Genomic DNA, 22393 nt, shown 5'->3' on the forward strand with positions numbered 1-22393 from the left:
TTTGGGTTAAAGACCTTCTATGGTCCTGTCCAGCTCTACTAGAGTAACTGTCTGTCTCCTGGAATCTCCTCCATGCTACTAAAACTGTTCTTGGAGACAGCAAACCTTCTGGGACTGGCACATATGCATGTGCCATCCACGAGGAGTTGGACTACCTGTGCACCCTCTGCAGAGTGCAGGTATTACCTCATGTTACCAGCAGTGACACTGACGCTAGCCAAATGCAAAACTAGCAACAAAAGAAAAACGGTCAGAAAAGACGAGGAGAGGAAAAATGTGGGGGTTGTTGCCCTACTAGTGCACCTGTTGTTAATTTTAATAACACCAAAGCAGCTGAAACTACTTAACAACTCCCCCCCCCCCCACTAAACTGACCTAATGTACTCTGATTAAAAAGTGTTCCTTTAATTTTTTGAGCAGTGTAGGTCTATAAAGATTTGTTTAATTTTTTGTGTATTTCATTCTCTCTCCCTGTTTTGTGTCACTTCATATCTGTTATTGTGCGTCTCTCTCCCAGATATCAATCCAGCCAGTGTTCCGTCAGCGGTCTGAGATGAAGAGCACTCTGATCCCTGTTTTAGTGAAAAACAAGAGAATCACCCCAGACATTATCCTCCAGTACTGCAGGTCAGCTCCTCCTGTTGTCGCTTTTGACCATCTAACATGTTGGACAAATGTGTCTGGACTGTGTTTAAATGTCCACCCTGTTTTGGAGTGCATGTATGTGTCACGCTCAGCTATGCTAAAAGTTGTTTTTTTCCTTTCTGCAGCACCTACGATCTGGACCATGATAGTGTAATCAACCAGTACATTACCACCTTACTGCTGCTCCAGGAGGATGAGGAAGGTGCAGGTGATCCAGCTGTCGGTCAAGAGGAGGCGCAACCTCTGTCTCACACTGACACGCTGGATCGAGTCCTGCAGATCATCCCAATGTTACACAACACCAGCAAGCTCACAGACAACCTCTGTGCTGCCATATTCAAGGTCTTTGTATTTAAAATGTAGTATAGGCTAAAATTATCTGTTTTTAAGACTTTTAAAGATTAAAAAACATCAAATTCCAACCTACAAGAATCTGTTGAGCTGATCTGTAAAACGTTTCCTCTCATACAGCTCAGCCCATACAACTACGAGAGAATAGAAGTGGTGCTGAAGATCATACAGGCTGCAGATGAGAACGTGACCAGCCTCTCTGTGGGTCAGGTAAAAACCAAACACACTGGCATATTCAAGCCTATGTAGTTCACTGTGTTCAAAATGAAATGTTGGGACTTGAAACATTTGACTTTAAACCCACAGGCGATGGGTCTCCTGCAGCATCTGAAGTCCTACACGCGAGTCTCTCCTCCCACAGACGTGGAGAACACGCATCTTCTCGAAACCGGTCTGCTGCCAAACCCCCTTTCCAGCAGCAGACTTCCCTTCCACCTGCTTATGCAGACCAAGCATTACTGGAAGATTATCTGTAAGTTAACCACTGTTACCTTTTCACACCTCAGTATTAATGCTCATAAACTTATCTTCATCACATCTGCAGTGGTAGAAAGTTGTTATAATGTAGGTGTTGTCTAAAAGGAAGTAATTTCAGCTCTTCTCCTGAACTGTGAACATGTTTGCACACTGGCATCTATTACTTTTAAAATAATAATTATCATAGACAAGAAGCAAAAAGCTCCATTTGTGGTCAGTATTTACTTTTAAGGGTATTGTATTGTAAGTGGACATCAATAACTTAAGCTTATTATATAATATTACAATACAGTATATTTCTAACTAACTAGGTAGCTCATTCTCTTTAATCATAGTTTTAAAGACATTTTATTAAGGTTTGACCTTATTTGACCTGGAAGAACAGGCCAGAGGTCAAAAGTGAAACACACCAAAAATTTAAGAATTATAGTTCAAAGGCTTTGGTTGACTTAAGCCAATTTTTAATGGATTGTTAACATGACCCCACTCTACACTCCAACAAAGTTTTTATCATGGTTCATTAAAAACCTTTTGAGTTACAGACAGAAGTATACTGGTAGAGTTGATGAGATGGTTTAAAACTGATGAAGTTAAAATATTCTTCTTTGTTTAGGTCCTGAGCTCAGTGAGGAGACCTTCCCCACACTTCTGCTGATTAGCAAACTCATGAAGGTAAAGCCACGCTAATCTAAACCACGGCCTTAGTCTGTTTAATCACAGAAAATATTCTTTTATTCATAAAATGAGGTAATTTAGGCTGTTAAAACCATCCTGTTGCTCCACAGGTGAGCCTTGACAAGCTCTACATGTCAGCAGCAAACCATGTCTTTGAGAAGAAAATGAAGCCGTTAATCTTAGAGCAAAGGAAAATGGGTCAGGGGCATTGTCAAAACAAGGAGACTTTCAAGGTGGCGAAGACTATGATGAAGTACATCAAATGTATCCAAAGCCCGGAGTGGGCTGCTGCCACGGCCCACAAGATAACCCAGGAGCTTCCGCCAGGTTTGAGCTGCACGTTTGACTCCACGCTGGACTGTGAGGGGTGTTTGTATAGATGCACTTAGCTGTTTCCTCTTCTCTACAGGCTATGAGAAGACACAGTCACTCAGGTTCTGTTTGGCACTTGGAGACACTTGGTTAAAGGATCCACACCTTGATGTCAGTCTTTGAATTGTTCACATTCTGAAATGTCTCAAATGCCCATCTAAAAAGTTTTTTACACATTAGTTGATGTTTTTTTTTTTTCCTCTCCTTCCCCTCCTCTGACCTCACACAGGAGGCAGCACGGGCCAGAGGAGACACCTTTCTGTCCAAGCTGAAGCTACAGTTTCAGCGCTCAGCCACTGAGAATACTTTAATATCCAGTCAGCTGAACAGCCCAGAGCTGATGAAGCTGTCTGGGCTGCCAGGCAGGCTCATAATGGCCCTGTACGAGCACAGCAGTGTGGAACAGCGTTACAAAGAGTCAGGAGGTCAGACGTATCCAGGTGAGCACACTTATCAACGCAGTAGGTAAATGAATGCTCGCTTTTTTCCTAAATATATAACCAGGTCTCTCTATTTCTCAGATATACATGGTGCAGTTAAAGAAATAGCCACAGTCAATAATGTGGATCTTCTAAAAATCCGTACCATGTTGTTAGAAAAATGGATCTGCAAGACGGGCCCGGCTGTGGTCAAGGTTTGTCAGTCGTAGCTTTATCTTATCTCTCTGCCTTTTTATTGCTTTGTGTGTTATCAGATTTGCTGCTGTGTGTTTAGTGCAACTAAACTTTTTTCTTTTTTCTTATTTAATTAGGATATTGGGTATAGTGACTGTGTCAGCAACATTGAGGAGGACCCAGACTTGATGAGGTACCGCAGTCACTTTTTCCATTCTTACTACTTTTTTCTTAATGATAATTCGTTAAAACGGGATAGTTTACCTTTGAGTTACAAAGGATGTTAAGCAGTGACACTGCAGTGTGTCTTCTGCTCAGCTGTCAACTCTACCCTCATAGGCAACCACAGATCGAGACCTCAAAGCTCACATGTACAACAGAGCAGCCGCAGACATGCAAGTGCAACCCTAAGATATCAGTTACTGTTTACAGAGTGCTTTCTTTCTTTCTTTCTTACAAAAGCCTTTAGCAGCGCCCACAGATGTTGCATGCATCTGCAGTATGAATGAAATAAAGATTTCTTGGTTGCTCTAAATTCTCTCTGGCTCTGTGTTGAGAACCCACTGGCGTAGTCATTCTACTCACTGTGTTTTTAATGCTTACAGGGTGGTGTACATGCTGCAGTACTGCTCGATGCAAGATGCCGTCCGTCATCTGAGCCCTATCTTAACTGCAGAAACTTGGGTGCGTTTAAAGGGAAAAAAACAAAACAAAAGCAATAATGGGGGGAAAATCCAACTAAATCTGTGTTTGATTTCCCTTCTCTAGCCGCTTAGCACATCTGGGCCTCGTCTGACCTTCTGCCATCGGACTCGAGCGCTACTCTGTCTCGTCCGCCTCGCTGATGCACCCATTCTGGAGGCTCAGCTGCAAATCCCCATCACCAAAATCCCGTAAGAATCCATGAAGAGTTAAACGGTACCTGTATGGCCTGTAGGTCTATGTAACTAATGTTTCTCTGGTTTCTATTCATATGCAGATATTACCTGAAGTGTTACATCTTTGTCTCACAACTGGAAGCATTAAACATCCCGTACACAGTTCAGTCCTTCCTCAGTAGTCCCAAAGAGGGTTTAGTTAAAGGGCTTTGGAAGAACCACAGTCATGAGCCTCAGGTACTTTCTGACAGACAACATTCAAATTATTCCAGCTTGTTTCCTCACTTTTACTTCATTGGGTTAGAAATGTCAGACACAAAACCGGAAGCACCTTTTATCCTTTCAGGCTGTGCGGTTGGTGGCAGACCTGTGCCTGGAGTACCAGATTTACGACCCTCAGCTGTGGAACAACCTGCTTCAGAAGCTGCTCGGCTTCAACCTGGTGAGAACGTGCATCACGCTTTTATTCAAAGACCCAAAAAACAAGTAGTGTAAAATGAGAGGGGTTTTTTTCTCCAGTACTTGGAAATATTTTCAAGCTGAAGATCCATAAATACATTATTCCTAAATAGAAGCTGTGTTGTGTTTCGGAAGTAACACCTGAATGTAAATATTTCTCTTCCTCAGATCAGCCACCTCCAGAAGGTATTGGAGGCAGTAGTGGCTGTTCCGGCTTTGTGGGAGGTAATTCATCACTTTTATTTCACGAATTGAAAAAAGGCATTTTTTTCACTTGGAAAACCATTTTCTCTAAAGTGTCATAAACCATAAATGCCTAATGTCTTTACAGTAATGCAGCACTGGAGTTGATGCTCAGACATTTGTGCAGAGCATCGGCTTTGGTTGTTTATGTGTGTGTTTATGTGTTTGTTGGAACGAAAGCAGTGGCATTGCATTTGGTAGAGCACGGTTTAACCACTGCACCACAGGATGTCCGGTGCCAGAAATAACTTTCCAGTTTGACAACGAGTAATTATTTTATTTGTGCTCCGCAGATTTCAAGTTTCTCACGGACCTGGAGGAGCATGATACTGGCACCTTTTGTCTCAGGTACGACGCAAATGACTGAAATTTGCTTGTCTTGGTGCTCGTTGATGTTCAGATATCCACTTTCTTCATATTGGAAACTTTAGCCCCAAACTTGTTCACCCTGCAGGCTTAAGACTTGTACAAACAAGTTACATGTGTCTTGTTCCTCTTTCATTGGCAAGTAAAAGATGAAAAATTACTTTATGTTGAAATGTTTTGGCAAGAGTGGTGCAACTTTAGGCTTTGTGTATAGTTACAGCAATGCAACCCAATAACAGAAAGGCATGTATGAGGTATGACTGCCCATCATGAGCTGTGGTCAGTAAAAGACTGGGTTAATAACTCTACCTTATGAGCCACAGCTTCCCCTTGAAAAGTCAGAATAATGAGACTCGTGAGTAAGGGCTTTAATGCAGGTTCATAAAAAAAAAAAAAAAACAGAAGAAGAAAAGTAGGAGCTGAAGTTTATTTTGCTGCTTTAAACTTTTTCAAGAAGTCTTTCTTTTAAGCCTTTCAGCATCAGAATTTTGAAACCACCCATAAGCAATTCCCCAAAACCAAGACAGGCTTGATCAGATCTAACAACAAATAATGCTGTGTACGCCACTTCATACAAGTGAGCTGTTTCTGAGGCAAAGCTGATAATGGGGTGTACTAAAATAAGTATACGGGCAAAAAAAATTATATATGCAACAGTGATTTTTTTTTTTTTAAAGAAAGAAAGAAAAGAAAACTTAGATTAACTTAAAGAAGAGAAACATGTCAGCTCTAAGAGAGTAGTGCAAATTACATTGAGAAATAACAGGTTTAGTCAAATCTGAGAAACAGCTGCAAGAATAATACAGACATATGTGAGTTAAATCTGACAGATGTGCTCATCTGTACAGTACTACTGTTTTATAGAGGATGGTAGGGATGATTACCTGAAGCAGGGTCAGTGCAGATCATTAATGTGGACATGACGGTATGCTGTCACTGAGTATAAGTTCCCTGGTAGTAACTTCACTAGCTAACTGCTTCCTATGAAGCCTTTTAAAGTTGACGATGCACGTGTGCTCTGCTCTGTTCAGCTCTTCTTTTAAATGCAGTTGTTTGTTTGTTTGTTTGTTTGTTCTTATTTTTTGGCACCAGCTTCTGTTCCTCTGAGTCCAGATCAGCAGGCGATGCTCTACAGGACATTTGTTCTCCTCCTCAAGTATGCCTCACTCACATTCAGCTATAACCACCAAACTGATTCTTTCATGGACTTCTTGTGTTTGAATAGGGCAGCATACTGTGCGTACACTCTTTATTAATTTAAAAGCAAAAATAAATCTTGATACAACTTTTTCAATCAGGACTTGAAAACTCTGGCTGTGCTACAAAAACAAAAGAGGCCTTGTACGTAGATAAAGGTGCAAATACTCGATAAGTCTATATAAAGTGTTCACACTTAAAATATACTGGTCAGCAAGTGTTTTTAAATAGGCATTATACATCAACTATAATAGAAGCTCAAACAAGAGATCTAAAATGAGGTATGACCTGTGGACACGATGCATGCTGTTGTGCATCTGTGCATTGATGGTACAAGTGTTGAAGAATTGCTCTTCCATACTGGTTGAGTACAGTCAATGAATAGTCACCGGTTGTGCCTGCCTTGAAAAAATTGTATGTTCAGTAGGTGGCATATTAGAAATAAGTAAGCTAGGGATATGTCAGGATATGCTCCTGATCCACAAAGACCTGTCCTGTGTGGACAGGTATTGTCTTGCTAAAACAGGATGTGGTGCTGCTGCAAGAATGGTACAAGTACTGGTTGGAGCACCTCATCCCGGTGCCTCAGTGCAGTCAGATTTCTTCTGAGAACGATCAGGAAATGCAAGGCTGCTGCAGCAGATGCATGCAGGCATCCAGGGTTCCAGTAACTCAGTCAGCTTCAGTCAGCTGTGGCACCAATGATCTTATACATGCTTTGGTTTTTTTTTTGTTTGTTTGTTTTAGTTTTTTTGGTGTTCTGAGACAAATGGCTTAAAAATGCAGTAAACTGAACCCGTGTGTAGTTAATTTGTGTTCAATAAATAGATTTCCAATGCCATCACTGACTAAAACCAGTCAGAACCAGGAATTGGGGCACATCTGTATGCTGTGTTTTCACATCAGCAGCCATGATTTGATTCAGAAGAACAACAGTTTCATGACACATGACATCATCACAGTGAATGAGTGTTAAAGGCTGTGTTTTGTTCTTAATGCAGTGATGTAGGTCTAAACTGCAATATCATGTTCTTGTATATATGTTTTTCTCAGTTTAGATAAGATATTAATAATGAAAGTTGATATTGAATGTAGGTGGATTGTTTTGAGTCAGCAGTTAACGAGGTCACTGCCTGTTCTGCCCTTTGTGTGGTCTTTTGCTTATTTTATCTACGCTAATGTTTCCCTATAAGGAAATGATGTTTGCCACTCCTGGCCTATATACACTGCATGTGTTCTGTATGTACTTTGAATGCTTGTATAATTGTGTTTTTCCAAAAGACACATAAAATATGCACTGGTCAAACAATAATTAAAGGAACGCTAATCAGAGTATAGCATCAGGTCAGTTAAACGTCTGGGTCAGTTCAGTAGCAGACGGGGTGGTTAATCAGTTTCAGCTGCTTTGATCTTAATGAAAATAACAACAGGTGAACTACAGGGTCCGACAATGAGACAGCCTCCAAAAGGGAATGGTTTTATAGGTGGAGTCCACTGACATTTTTCCCTTATTTTTTCTGACTGGTTTTTCATTTGGTGTCAGCGTCACTACTGGAAACATGAGGTGATACCTGGTCCTTGCAGAGAGAGTGCACAGGTAGTCCAACAACAGTCTCAAGAGCATGGAGGAGATTCTAAGAGAGAGATAGTTAATCTAGGAGAGCTGGACAGAATACCAGAACTGCCAGGTCCACCACTAGTGCACTGTGCTTTTCAAAGATGAGACCAGCTTCACCCTGTGGACATGAGACGCATGTGAAAATGTCAGGAGCAGCGGTGGAGAACGTTATGCTGCGCATTATGATATTTTCAGGCATGCATTCAGGCTTGTGGGGGCCATACAAACTACTGAGTGCCATTCTGAGTTGCTGCAGTGAAATCTTTGAAAACTGGACTAACCTGCTGCATCTTTTTTTATTGATTTATTTTTTTTTACTTTGATTTTCAGGGTCTCTTTGAATGTGGCATTCTGCCTATTCTAACATATTACCTAGTCCATTTCAGACAGATAGATGGATGGATGTCCAGCATAATTCCTTCCCCATTGTGTTTTCTAAGTGTTCGTTTAATATTTTGGACAGTTTATAAACACACTACTTCCGTCTGATCCATTTCTGATTCATTTCTGAATTGGTATTAGACCTGAGTAATGCTTCATCTAATCTTCACCTTAACTCCTAATGTCTCGCCATTCCTTTTCCCTCCCGAGGTGCCCATTTCTGTTGAATCTGGATTTGATCGGAATTGCCAATCGCTTTGCACAGTTCAATCTGCCAGCCTTCGCCCTGGGAACGCTCCTTCTAATTCCCTGTGCCAGTAAGAAGGAGCAGCAGGTCCAGGTGAGTGCATCCATTTAAATACATGTGAGAAGTAAACGTGTAGTTTAGGCTCTGACTCTTTTTGTTGTTGTTGTTGTTGTTGTTTGCAGGGTTTTCTGTCTGTCTGCAACCCGCTCGCCGTGCTCGAGCAGGTGGACGAGCTTATGAACACCGGGGAACTCGCTGGTATTCCTTCACAGGTTAGATGTGACGTCTTTCCACTGCTTACAGATTTAACTGCCTTTAACATTTGTTACCACATTTTACTATCATTTAGAAATGTCCACTTCAGCTACATTGTCATTTCATTTAATCTTTCTTTGTTTCTAAATATATTTTAAAAATAGAATTCTTTTTATTTTTTAGACATTAATATTTCTGAGTATCAGCACACTCCTTAAAACTGTTAAACAGGAAGTCTGATCAGCTGATTAGATGGTGTGAAATTATGAAAGATATTTTTTGTGTGTCGGAAAAACAGTGTTGCTAACCAAACACAGAAATAAACCCAATCTTCACGTGAGCAGATTTGCTGTTTTGTAACATCTGGTGAAATGAAATTAATCTGCATTCTTCATTGTGATTCTCATATAAACAAAATTATAGAGTATATTATGTTATATATTTAATGTCTTATACTACATGACTTAATTTTCTTAATGATCCATCAGGTCAGGGAGACTGTGTTAACTTTCATCAGCCAGAATGGACAGCATCAGAAACTGCTGAAGACGAAACACTTCAGCCATCTGAAGCAGCTCATAGTGTCGAGTGGGCAGCCTAACCAAGTGAAAGATTTGGTGGACTATCTGATCAGCCAGAACTGGTGAGATTCACACCGCTCAACCTTTCATAGGAAAGCAACAAAAACGTTTCTATAGAGATGGTTTAAAAACATCAACAATAAACTGATGCATAGTGCTGTGATCTAAAAAGTCTAAAACCTGATGTAATCATCCGTACAAGGATATAAAGAGCAGGTACCTGTCCTTCCAACCCTCATATAAATGGAAGGAGACTAACAATGATCTACATGTGCCTATGATATCTATGAGCTGTGATCTAAAGCTTTCATTATTATACACATAAAAATCCAGTCTATAACCACGCACTGAGACGCCTCCTCTGCATTGATCTGTAATGGCCAGATCCCCAATCTGCAATTTCACCATGGATCTCAGACTTGCACAGAAAAAAAACATCAGCTTTTTAAAACAGGAAGTTATTTCAAAGTGCTTCACATGGGAATAAAAGCATATCAATCGAAACAATAAAACACTATAAACAGGGTATAGTAGCATATCCAATAAAACAGTTTGCTACACATGAATATTACCTAAATGCCTGTCTGAACAGATGTGTTTTGAGCTGTTTTTAATCTGCATCTATCATGCAGCCGACCTGGAGGCTGTTCCGGCTGTAACATTAGCTTTACATGTGGCTCTTTGTACACAGTTAGGAGGTAATGTGCAGTTCAGGTGGTTAAGAGCTCATCATAAACTGGAGATTTGATCTTTTACCCAAAAATAATGAATTAACCTGAGTTACAATTTTTTTTATACTCTTCGTGGGATACAGTACCACACAGTCGTGTGAAAAACGAGCACACCACCTTCTTTCAAGTCTAAGAGTTTACGCATCAGTGCACAATTTTTAAATTATCTGGTCGTTCCCAGGTTCTAAAATTATTTAGATACAATGTTAGATGAACAACAACACAACAAAACTAGAAAGTGCATTTTCTGAAGAAACTGCAGTGTGAATGCTTGAATCTGAATGTATGCACTGAAATGATTATTGCTGAATTTAAGTTAAAATATTGAATGAAAAAAGAAAAACCAAAAAAGAAACAAATTAACCTGAAAACAAGGTGCTGAACTGCTAAAAGCTTACAAAGAAGAAGAAGTTGAAAAAGCTGACATGTTTAATGTGAATAAAATAGCTGGAAAGACATTTAGAGTCCGAAAAACACTGAAAGAATATTAAAAGGTTATTTTTTTGTAAAAATTGATCCCTCCACTTGACCACACAGTTTAAAAAGTTTACATCTCTGAGCTTTGAAAGACAAGATGTTGGAAAGAGAACAACGATGGCGACGTTTTGAGGGTAAAATGATGGCTTTAACACTGTGGACACAGCAGCAGTTGAAAGAGAAGTGTTTAAGATGAATCTTGGCAGAGTGGCAGAGAGAGCTCGTTAAGCAGGCAGGTGTGAGCTTGGTTGCTATAGTGACCGCACCCAATGGCTCCATACACACGTACACAGACATGCACCTCACTTTTGCTGCTTAAAATGAACAGAAAAGTCAGCCCCAAACAAATCGCTCCCAAATGAAAAGTACAAGTCGTATTGACAAAATTCTTTCACCGTGAGCGGCAGCAATGTCTAGTCTATTGAATTCTCAGTTTTCATGCCTGTGGAGTTTATTATATGGGCGTGGTGACAGTGGAAAGACACCATGCTCTTCTGAATTTCAAACCAACCTTCTGAGCCATTTTAACATTAGAGTCTATGGAAGAGTTGGAGGGAGGAGGCTGTGCATTGGTGACATTTATGAAAGAACCATAACACCTAGTACAATAGTAAACACATTGGATGAAAGAGGACAGCGATGGCTACGTTTTGAGGGTAAAATCATACCTGTAGAGCAAACGCTGCTGACACAGCAGCAGTTTTAAAAAAGATTTTAAGATTAATTTTTTTGCTCCTCTCACTCTAGCAGTTGAGCTGTCTCACTCTAGCCCCAACATTCCGTCCCATACACACCCATTATAAACTCTGAAACGGGTGAAAAAACATCATGAAACTTAAACTGGAACTGAAGAAAAAGTATAATAGATATTGAAAAGATAAATACAAGTTGAATAGTTGAATGTCTTGTCTTCGTTTTAAAGTTTGAATGGTGGCTCTATTTCAATGTATGTGGAAGTAGTAAGAGTTTAAAAATGAGTAAGTTGAATGAGGATTTGAAGGGTCTCCCCATTGAAATACATGGGAATTTTTTGTTGAATAAAGTTGAATAAAATTAAAAATATAAATGTTAAAAATGAGAAAAATAGAAGCAGTCATGTCCAAAAGAATAGGAATCTAATGGTGTTTGAATGGTTTTTCTAAGTTGAACGGTTTTGAAGGAGATAGCTTTCAAAAAACGTACGGAATAGATAATAATAAAATAGAACTAGAAAGTGCATTTTCTGAAGAAACTGCAGTGTGAATGCTTGAATCTGAATGTATGCACTGAAATGAATTAATTGCTGAATTTAAGTTAAAAATATTGAATGAAATAAAGAAAAACAACAAAAAAAAAAACAAATTTAACCTGAAAACAAAGGTGCTGAACTGCTAAAAGCTGAAGGTTACAAAGAAGAAGAAGTTGGAAAAAAGCTGAAAATGTTTTAAATGTCAATTAGAAAACCCTAAGAACTGAGAAAAGAACATTTAGAGTCAGAAAACATCTGAAAGAATATTAAAAGGTCATATTCTTTGAATCACTGAATGACTAAAATGTGATCCCTCCGCTTTGATCCACACAGTTTAAAAAGTTTAAATGTCTGAGCTTTGAAAGACACGGTGTTGGAAAGAGAACAATAATGGCGACATTTTGAGGGTAAAATGATGGCTGTAGAGCAAACTCTGTGGACACAGCAGCAGTTGAAAGAGAAGTGTTTAAGATGAATCTTGGCAGAGTGAGAGAGAGCTCGTTAAGCAGGCAGGTGTGAGCCTGGTTGCTATAGTGACTGCACCCAATGGCTCCATACACACGCACACAGACATGCGCTTCACTTTTGCTGCTTAAAATGAACAGAAAAGTCAGGCCGAAACAAATCGTTCCCAAATGAAAAGTATAGGTCGTATTGACAAAATTCTTTCACCGTGAGCGGCAGCAATGTCCAGTCTACCGAATTCTCAGTTTTCATGCCTGTGGAGTTTATTATATGGACGTGGTGACAGTGTAAAGACACCATGCTCTTCTGATTTTCAAACGAACCTTCTGAGCCATTTTAACATTAGAGTCTATGGAAGAGTTGGAGGGAGGAGGCTGTGCATTGGTGACATTTACGAAAGAACCATAACACCTAGTACAATAGTAAACACATTGGATGAAAGAGGACAGCCATGGCTACGTTTTGAGGGTAAAATCATACCTGTAGAGCAAACGCTGTGGACACAGCAGCAGTTTTAAAAAAGATTTTATGATTAATTTTTTCGCTCCTCTCACTCTAGCAGTTGAGCTGCCGCACTCTAGCCCCAACATTCCGTCCCATACACACCCATTATAAACTCTGAAACGGGTGAAAAAACATCATGAAACTTAAACTGGAACTGAAGAAAAAGTATAATAGATATTGAAAAGATAAATACAAGTTGAATAGTTGAATGTCTTGTCTTCGTTTTAAAGTTTGAATGGTGGCTCTATGTCAACGTATGTTGAAGTAGTAAGAATTTAAAAATGAGTAAGTTGAATGAGGATTTGAAGGGTCTCCCCATTGAAATACATGGGAAATTTTTGTTGAATAAAGTTGAATAAAATTAAAAATATAAATGTTAAAAATGAGAAAAATAGAAGCAGTCATGTCCAAAAGAATAGGAATCTAATGGTGTTTGAATGGTTTTTCTAAGTTGAATGGTTTTGAAGGAGTAGGCTTTCAAAAAACGTACGGAATACAGAATAAAATATAATAATAAAGATTACAACAACAATACTGTGAATGCTTTTCAAGCATTCACACTAATAATAATAAAGATTACAACAACAATACTGTGAATGCTTTTCAAGCATTCACACTAATTACGCTAGTTCATCATTTATTGAGAAAAAAGAAAACACAGACGCTGCATGTGAAAACTAACTACACCCCATGATTCTGTTTGCTTGTACCTTTATCCGAACATTGAGTTTGGTTTTAGATAAGAAGATAAGATAAGATAAAACTTTATTAATCCCTCGGGTGGGTTCCTCTGGGAAATTCGGTTTCCAAAAGCACAGCACCGACAGAAGTTAGAGAGTTACAGAATATTATATATACACACACACACACACACATATAAATACAGAGACGTATATAAATAAAATATACGAAGGGGATAAATAGAATAAATAGGAATAAAAATAAAAATACAAATGAATTGCACATTTTTTATTCAGTTTATTGAGGTTTGCAGATGTTCTGACTTAAGATCTGACCACAGCATTTAAATCAGGATGAGGTCTGCTCTTTGACCGGATCAGTGCAAAATCTTGGTGTTTTTCTATTTCAACCATTCAGCGTAGATTTGTTGCAGTGCTTGGGATCATTGGGCCTCATTTACTCATTCACAGTGCATATGCACAAATCTGTGATTTATCAATATTTTTGTATTTTAGGAACAAATTTAGTTTAGGTCAGTTCCTCTGACCAAACATACGTACAACAAACACCTGGCTGCCTTATGAATTTGAACACAAATCTGTAAAATGAGTAGGGCTACTACTACTACTAACACTAACAATCATTAGCAATTATCATTGAATTTTGGTTTTTATTCATAGCTTTCTAAAACGCATTAAGCCACAAAATGCTCAGGACTACAAAAAAGGCACGTGAAGAAAACAAAATACTATCGCAAAGGGGAAGCACAGCCACCCTTTGGTGGAAGCTTATTTGTGCCACTTGCATCCGATTCTTTCAGTCACTACCCAAAGCTCGCGAGGTTCTCGTGTGGGGCTGATGGATCACATGGTTCCTCGGCCTCCACCTGTTTTAATCTTTTTATTCCTTGTGGTATTTTGTTTTTATGTCAACTTTGATTCCAAACTTTGGTGCACAGGGAATCTCTCAGGAGAAATTATATTCTGTTATTTCAGGCCTGCGTGCTTATTTTATTTATTATTTTTGAAACTTCTTTGGTCTCTTCTGGCTTCCTCTTTCAGCATCCAGACACTGTTATTTAATTTTATATGGTCAGACTTTCTTCTTGTTTCTTGCCTCAGAGGTGCAGGATTCTGTCTTATAACATCGTCACCACTTTCTCTTCACTTGGAGCTAAGTGTGTTCACTTATATTGAGAAGCCATGGCGGGGAAGTGCGCAGATAATAGGCAAATTATATGGGGCTCCCACAAGGCTGCTGGTTTTGAACTATTCTGATTTACTAACATACCCACAGTGCTGAGAATAAAATAGGCCAGTTTGCAGGTTTCTGAATCTGACTGTAATTTTGCATGCAAACTAATTTGTTGCACATGATAAAAACATTTCCACCCGAATATTAGTAAATGAGGCCCATTATTCTGGCTTCAGCTGTTGTGACTCTAGAATACTTTGATATACTAAGTTAATGGTGAATCCTGAATACTCCTGAACTGCAAACTGCCAAAACATCTGCTTTCACAGAGGTGCTGATATCTGCTGATGGTCATTTAATCAAATGCTTTTGATTAGCAGCACCTGGCTGCTACTTAGCCTCTCAATTGAAATGAAAGCAGGTTTTCACACACTGCATTTTGGCTCAGTTTGTTAATTTTTATTTTTTTTTTAATTTTGTCTTCATATCTCAAACCTTTTAACTGGAAGAGGTTGTCATAGACTGGCTGTTATTTAAAAAAGCTAGCTCTTACTGTTACTCTTACTTACTCTTAATGTCATCCTACAGTCTCAGGTTGTAGCTCGAAATTCAGATTTTTGCTTCCAGTTTAGTTTAAATGCTCGCACTTAGAACAGAACTGTGTTAGAAACAGATGTCTTAAACCGGTTAAAGTTGCATGACTTTAGTTGTCTGTGCTCTTCAATCTTCCCTGCAGCCATGATGATGCTGAATCACTCGCTCGTGAGTACATGAAACACAGAGAGCGTCAGCGAGGGAAAACCCTGACAAATGGCTCGTTGTCATCCAGCTGCCTGAAGGTAACTGAAGCCGATATCTTGGGCCCAGTTTAGTGGAACGTAAAGGCTACACATCATGTTTGATGTGAAGTAGAAGTTTCTTTTTATTAGCTAAAAGCACTTCACCTGTGTGCATTAATGATTTCATTTGTTTTTCAGGACTTTCTTAACATGCAACACGGAGTATTGAGATGAACCAGCACTGTTGCTTCAGCCGTGTTTATATAATCCTCCTTGGTCTGCTTTAGGCTGAGATGCAGTATTTGCACTTCACATTTATCTTTCAGCTGTAATATTTGAATAAACTATTCATTTATGAAAACTGTGGAGATGAGCTATTTAGAAGCAGCAGATCACACGTCAACTTTTATTTTCCACTGTAACTCCAAGTTTGTTTCCTAGGATGTGTATTGAGTTTAACTGTTGATTTTCATTGCACAGCCACACTTTGTACAATATTTTGAAGTTAAAGTACTGTCCCACATCGGTTCTAAAAGAAAGAGGAGCAGTAATCCTAATAAATGATGTACACTGTGTTGCCAAAAGTATCAGCTCATCTGCCGTCACACACATTAAGGAACAAACCAATCTTACTTCATGGAATTTTATACGATGTTGGCCGAACCTTTGCAGCTATAACAACTTCAACTCTTCTGAAAAGGCTTTGTAAAAGATTTAGAGGTGTTTATGGGATTTATGGGAGTCAAGTTCTTCCACACCAAACTCGGTCATCCAGCTCCCACAGGGCGAGAGGCAGGGTTCACCCTGAACAGGTCACCAATCTGACGCAGGGCTAAGACAACCATTTGCACCGATGGGCAGTTTAGAATCTAACCCCACTAACTGCATGTCTTTGGAGTGTGGGAGGAAGCCGGAGTACTCAGAGAGAAAATGTGAACTCCACCCAGAAAGGTCCCGACCAGATGGTGGTTTCGAACGCGGGACCTACTTGCTGTGCTCACATTTTCCTAAAGTTATTTCTGTTTTCTTTTTAAATACTTGTTACTTTCACATTTATATGAAACAGCTTCCTTATCTCAGTCGTACTTCTTTGGTTCATCAACTTTTTTTTAAACACTGGTCTCGTTTCTGATGGACTACTTCCCGTCACTCGCTGTTAGAAGTGACTGTGTGATATTTGAGAGGAAGTGTGCACTCACAGTGAGACCGATCCGAGCTGAACTTTACCCATTCTGAACTTTATCTATTCTGAATTTTTCAAAAGATTTATAAATTTTGGTCCTCCAGTTTTTTCTTCTCCTTTGCAGCTGTCACTCATTCAGGTGTGCAGAGATCATGTATCACGTTTGCCCATCAAGAACGCTCAGCAAGTTTACTTGTTAGTGGTTTAGCCACACATGGTGTGCCCTTAAATGGACTTATAAAGCTCATCTGTTCCCAGAGAGGAGCGCATTAAATTAATGTCACGAGACTTCCTTTTCAAACTCACTTGCCTCATGGGAAACGGAAGACTTTGTATTCTCTGCGTGGCTTTGTGTTAAAATGACGGTTTCATTTTCATCTAAAATGGCCATTCTGTGAAACTGGTATCCAGATTTAGTCCGGTCCTTGTTCAAGGAACCTAACTCAAGGTATGAATCAGTGTTGCCCTAGCATTATAGACAACTTGCCAAAGAACCATGTTTAAATTGTATCTTTTGGGACTTTGTTACTAGAAGCAAAAACTAAGAATTTGTTCCTATTTTTTCAGTTTAATCAAAGAAAGGTCAATACACTAACACAGTTTGACAGACATAAAATGGTATTTTTGCACCAAAAAAGTGATTCCCTTGTCTAAGAAAGACCAGACTGTGCTTCAATAAATCGGTGGATGCGTTTTTCTGCAAAATATATATATATATATTTTTTTTTTTTTAATTGAGGGGTGGATCAAGACTTTTGCATAGTGTTCTACAGATTGTGTTCATGTATGCAAAAAGGTCTGAGAAATATGAGATTAAATATGTGTTTATACACTCAAACTGTTGCCTTTCAGAAAACACTATATAAAGATATATAAACCAATGCATGTTTTTAAATGCAATTTGTATCATTTATGTGTTTTCAATGATTCAAGGACTTGTTTAAGCTGCACAAGAACCATAATTTTAGCTGAGTGTGAATTAAATGATTGCATCAAAAAGAAGAAATGGCTTGTTTCTCAGAATGGACAGATCAAGTGTCATAAAGTTATATTTATAAACTCTATTCACAGAAACCAAAGTGTCTGAATCGTCTTTGCTGAACTAGGCCATCAGATATTGTACTTCCCCAACTTTAGCTGCAGTTATGAAACTGCAGTTGTGAGTTGGTTAAAATAGTTTCATGTAAGAAAAACAGAAGACCCAATACAGTGCCGAATACCAGGAAAACAAACTAATGCAACAAGCAGACAAACAGATTTGATAATATACATGTGAAAGATTTTTCTCTAAGGGTTGTGCTCATTGCTTAAAATCTCTTAAGTAATTGCAATGAGGTATTTCTGTAGTCTATTGATACTAGATAGTGGAAAAGGGGTGGGATTAAATAAGCTTATGCTTCTTCCTGCTCCTTTTTGAACATGAACGTTATTTGGAGTTGTGGTTGCTCGTTTTCCTTTTGTTTTGCTTTGTTCATTTGTCTCTTTTAATTCTATTTTGTTGTACTTTTTCAACATGTTCAAAATAAAGATTCAATCAATCAATCAAGGAACAATCAGGCTTTCATTAAATCCATTGTTTCCTAATTCAAGAGATGATACAGAACCTCAGTGTGTCTCTATCTGGGAGAGCGCATGGAGATTTAGAAAAACGGTGTAGATGGAGCGCACATCTGTCTTCTCCTTCGTATCAAGTATTTATGTGATAGGTCTGGATTTTATATATCATCTGCCATATCTGCATGTCCTGAAAGATTATTCCTAAAGAAGTGATCATTATATCATGTTGATATTGCTGTTGCAGCTGCACACTGATATGGTGTTTAGCACTGTTACCTGACAACAAGGAGGTCCTGGGTTCAAACCCACCACTTGCGTGGTGTTTGCATTTTCTCTCGGTATACACCATCTTTGTGCAACAGTCCAAACATCGTTTTTTGATTGATAAACTTACTTTAGTGGGTTTAGGTCAACTCTAAATTGCAAAGGGGTGTCAATGTGCGTGTGAACAGCTGACTCTCTTTGTTAGCCCTGTGACAGACTGGCAAGCGGTCCAGGGTGTACCCTCCCTCTACCCCAGCCACCTAAAAGCAGCTATAAACTCCAGTGCCTGTTGTTTTACAGGGAGATATTTTTGAGCCATCTTAACCAGGAGGAATGTGCTTCATATTGTACTGCTGCAATGCCAGCAGTTTCATTATGATCCCTTCATCGCCCACTTCTGAAAGATTCCAAGAAAACGGGCAACATCTCAGTGTTGACAATAAACTTATATTTATTATCATACGTTCATACAGCATTGGCCAAAGACAAAGAATACATATTCATACAGTTTTGTTGTTTTTATTCAAAGTTGCCTTAATATATATCCATATTTTTAACTCATGTATAAAAGCTTTTATACATTATGTATATATGCAGTATGTTTCTCATTATTATAGTTTTCACATGACAAAAGAAAGAAATCTTATTCAGATGAGCTTATAAATGTCCTTATTTCACATAATCTTTGTTTAATTCACACGTCTTAACGTGTACATGTTTTGGAAGACAAATACATTTAGAAAAGTGCAGTCAGCATTGGTGTGATAGCTTCTAAGCAAGTGATGTGCTGGGGGAAAAAAAAAAAGAAAAAAGCTTTTCACTGATGAAAAGTTTAATCACTCAGTTCGGAGGATTTCTGTGCCAGTGTGTAGCTTATTATTTCAAAGTGTGAGTGAGACTGCTTTAGCTAGAAACGGCTCTATAGAAGACACAGCTGCATCGTTTTTTGACTTTTAGAGGTTTTTACTCCATAATTGCCATGTTTTGAAAATGCAATTAATAGTAAATATGAAATAGCTTTAGCATTTACAGCTTAATGATGGAATCGATAAACTTACTTTAAATTGAACCTTTAGCTATGAAGCTGCTTGTTATACCTCCTCAGTTTAGTGATCACAGCTGGCTGATCGACTGGGAGCCCGTTTCCCGGGTTTTCTTCTCTGTACTCTCAGCATTTTCTGTTTCAGGCAGATGAAGAGCCTTTCTGCAGATGCTCTTAAAGACGGGGCTGGAGAAGTAGTAGACCACAGGATCCAACACGCTGTTGAGGTAGGTCAGGCTAATGGTGATGTAAAATACAATGGTAAGGTTTTCCATTTCAGAACACATGTTAGAGGAACCGGCTAATTTATAGGACTTGATCCAGATCACCAGCTGTGTGAAGTTGCTTGGGAGGAAGCAAATGATGAAGAGCACTACCACGACTATGATGAAGTACAAGGCCTTCTTGATCTTGGCATGCTGGGCCAGCTGCCTCCCTTTCAGGTAGCGAACGATGCAGAATGTGCAGTAGAGGATGACCAGCAGAGGCATGTAGAAGGAAAAGAGAAATGCAAACTTATGCCAAGAAAGATTACCCTTGGTCTTGGTGTCAATCATGAAGCTCTCACAGTACGTTGTGTTGATGTGTGACAAAGTGAAGACATGAGCAGTCATTGAAGTGGTGACCAACCACAGCCCGAGTGCTCCGATTATGGCTTTAGAGACACTCAGAGAGTTGATGGGATGGTGGGGATGCACCACACGCATGTACCTGTCCACAGCGATGGCCATCAGGAAGAAGGTGCTTCCGCTGCGATTCAGGGCCAGCATGAAGAGGCAGATGTTACAGAGGGCGTTTCCAAACTTCCATTTGATCCCGGCGAAGTAGTAGCTGGCACGGAGAGGTAAAACAATATTGAGCAGAAAATCAGCCATTGCCAGGTTAAAGAGCAACACTGTGCTGCTTTTCCAGGGCCTCAGGTGGAAGCAGAAGATCCACAGAGCCAAACCATTACCAAGAACTCCCAGGACAAACTCTGTCATCAGCAGAGGAGGGAGGACATTGATCAGCAGAGTGCCATTGAAGCTGCAACGCATCGTGAGCTATGTGCCTCTTTGATGTCTTCACAAAAAGAAATGACGTCTTTGGAGCTGCCCGTACTCTTTAAAGGGAAATGCAAATGCAAAAAAAGTGTGATTATGTGGTTCACCCTTTACCCGGAAGCCCGAGGCTTCTGCTTTTTCTTTTTTTTTTTTTTAGGTGTTAACAAGCAATTAGTTGTCTGTCTTGGTGGTGTTAAATTTCTGTAGAAATAAAGAAATAAAAATAAAGGTGATAACAAAAAAATCACTTTTACACGAATGATCACATCTCTGCATGCAGAAGTATTTTTAGCTGTTTATCCTTGGAGTTTTGTAAACCTTATGTTGTCACACTGCATGGCTGCACAGTTAAAACTGTCCTACTCAATCAAATCTCTGAGCACATAAGCAGGAACTCATACCTGTGATGAAGCACTCCTCACATCTTTACCTCAGTCCACACAGGGCCCTTCATGGAGAACTGAAGAATCTCTCTTCCATAGATAACTATTTCACACTCCACTAAGAAGCTTTTCTCATGAATCACAAAGACTAGATAATGATCTGTGTTGGTTTTTATTGTGCACTCTCTATGTACAGGAAGTTTAGCATTTATTTTATTATCCTAATAATATAATAATAAGCAAGTTCTTATTCTGGGACAATCACCCACTGCTGTGCAGCTAGCGTGAGAAAGTTCAGCAATTATAAAAAGCCACATCGTACCGCACTGGTTTTATTTACCACGTGCCAAAAAAATTTACACAAAGGCTTCACTTTGTTGCATGCATTGTGGAGAAGTGTTTAACCTGCATCTGCTGCAACACCTTTTTCATGAAGCTACCTAACACCAGGTAGTACATGACCAAATAAGATTAGACCAGAAAAAAAAACAAAGGCGATCTGCAAAGTCAAATATGAGAAAAACTGTCTGCATCCAGCTGCGACGCATTAAACTGACCGCTAACAGCGTCCACCTGTACACGCAGAAAGATACTTGTTTTTAATTGGCTATCATCCATTCTCTGATGCTTTGTTGTAAATGAATTCAGTACTTACGTCTTGTACATATTGTATAATAATATTTAAGTCCTTAATGAAACAGAATCTGAGAAATGTCCGAAAGGTTTCAGATCTTTTTATTTTCACAGAGGTTCAGTACTGGAATGAGCCACGGTGGCGTAGTGAAGTACTGAAGCCCACGTTTATTGATTCATGAAGCGAAACTATATAAATATCATCTGAGGGGACAACGTGTCAGATGATGTTCTGCACATCCTGGACAGAGTTGGGGTTTTTTGTGTTTTTTTCAAAAGGCGGAGGTGTATCTGTCTCTTCCTCACTATGAATACTTAAACAAATTGTGTCATTTAGCACCTTTCAGATAAAACTTTACTGCTGGACACATTTTGCATAATGAAGCTGCATCACTGAGGAGGGTAACTGTGCAAAAGGTCACAGAGTGGAGCATTTTATTTCATATATAAGTTTTGAGCCGTGTCTCATGTCTTTTAGTTTGCTCCGAAAACTGGAAAATGGGTCAGTGACTGGCTGAGACATGCCCACACATAGACAGAAATACAGCACATAAGTCAAAAATAGAGTTTGTTGGTTTGACCATTTTTATTCTTCAATAAAAAGAACTCTCTTAGGTAAGCTTTCTCGTCATTTCTTGAAATAGTCTTCAGGAATAGTTCTCCGGGCTCCGAGAAGTGGAAATACAAATATGGGAGAAACTGAGCTGTAACAACTTCCACCTGTACACACAGAGAAAAAATGGCTTTTGTCTTCCTATCATTCATTTTCTGATGCTTTCTTGTCAGTGAATTATGAGCCATTTGTTTCTTTGTGTGCGTTTTTTTACTCGCTACATGATTACACACCTCTCTACATTTAATCATTAGTTA

The 22393-nt window shown here is 39.1% G+C and overlaps 2 protein-coding genes across 2 annotated transcripts in view; one reads left to right on the plus strand and one right to left on the minus strand.

Moving 5' to 3' along the window:
• Positions 1–16071, plus strand: part of kntc1 (kinetochore associated 1) — a 30830-nt gene extending 14759 nt beyond the window's left edge. The window contains 22 exon segments of the mRNA XM_040019766.1: positions 518–627; positions 771–987; positions 1117–1206; positions 1303–1468; positions 2087–2145; positions 2259–2475; positions 2558–2631; positions 2750–2960; positions 3042–3154; positions 3272–3327; positions 3740–3818; positions 3903–4027; positions 4114–4249; positions 4359–4454; positions 4640–4696; positions 5008–5062; positions 6173–6236; positions 8487–8616; positions 8706–8795; positions 9267–9421; positions 15376–15478; positions 15617–16071. Of these exon segments, the coding sequence (XP_039875700.1) occupies positions 518–627; positions 771–987; positions 1117–1206; positions 1303–1468; positions 2087–2145; positions 2259–2475; positions 2558–2631; positions 2750–2960; positions 3042–3154; positions 3272–3327; positions 3740–3818; positions 3903–4027; positions 4114–4249; positions 4359–4454; positions 4640–4696; positions 5008–5062; positions 6173–6236; positions 8487–8616; positions 8706–8795; positions 9267–9421; positions 15376–15478; positions 15617–15652 (2439 nt within the window). The 3' untranslated portion in view covers positions 15653–16071.
• Positions 16072–18915: 2844 nt separating this feature from the next.
• Positions 18916–20519, minus strand: LOC120726293 (hydroxycarboxylic acid receptor 2-like). The gene has a single exon (XM_040019761.1). The coding sequence runs from the start codon at positions 20499–20501 to the stop codon at positions 19536–19538; it is 966 nt and encodes a 321-aa protein (XP_039875695.1). The 5' UTR covers positions 20502–20519; the 3' UTR covers positions 18916–19535.
• Between the last annotated feature and the right edge of the window lie 1874 nt (positions 20520–22393).

This window comes from Simochromis diagramma, unplaced genomic scaffold, assembly GCF_900408965.1.
Source record: "Simochromis diagramma unplaced genomic scaffold, fSimDia1.1 OVJJ01000822.1, whole genome shotgun sequence".
Lineage (NCBI taxonomy): Eukaryota > Metazoa > Chordata > Actinopteri > Cichliformes > Cichlidae > Simochromis > Simochromis diagramma.

Bases quoted from the DNA above. Each gene is read 5' to 3' on its own strand.
- LOC120726293 (XM_040019761.1), bottom strand. From the start codon at position 20,501: ATGCGTTGCAGCTTCAATGGCACTCTGCTGATCAATGTCCTCCCTCCT.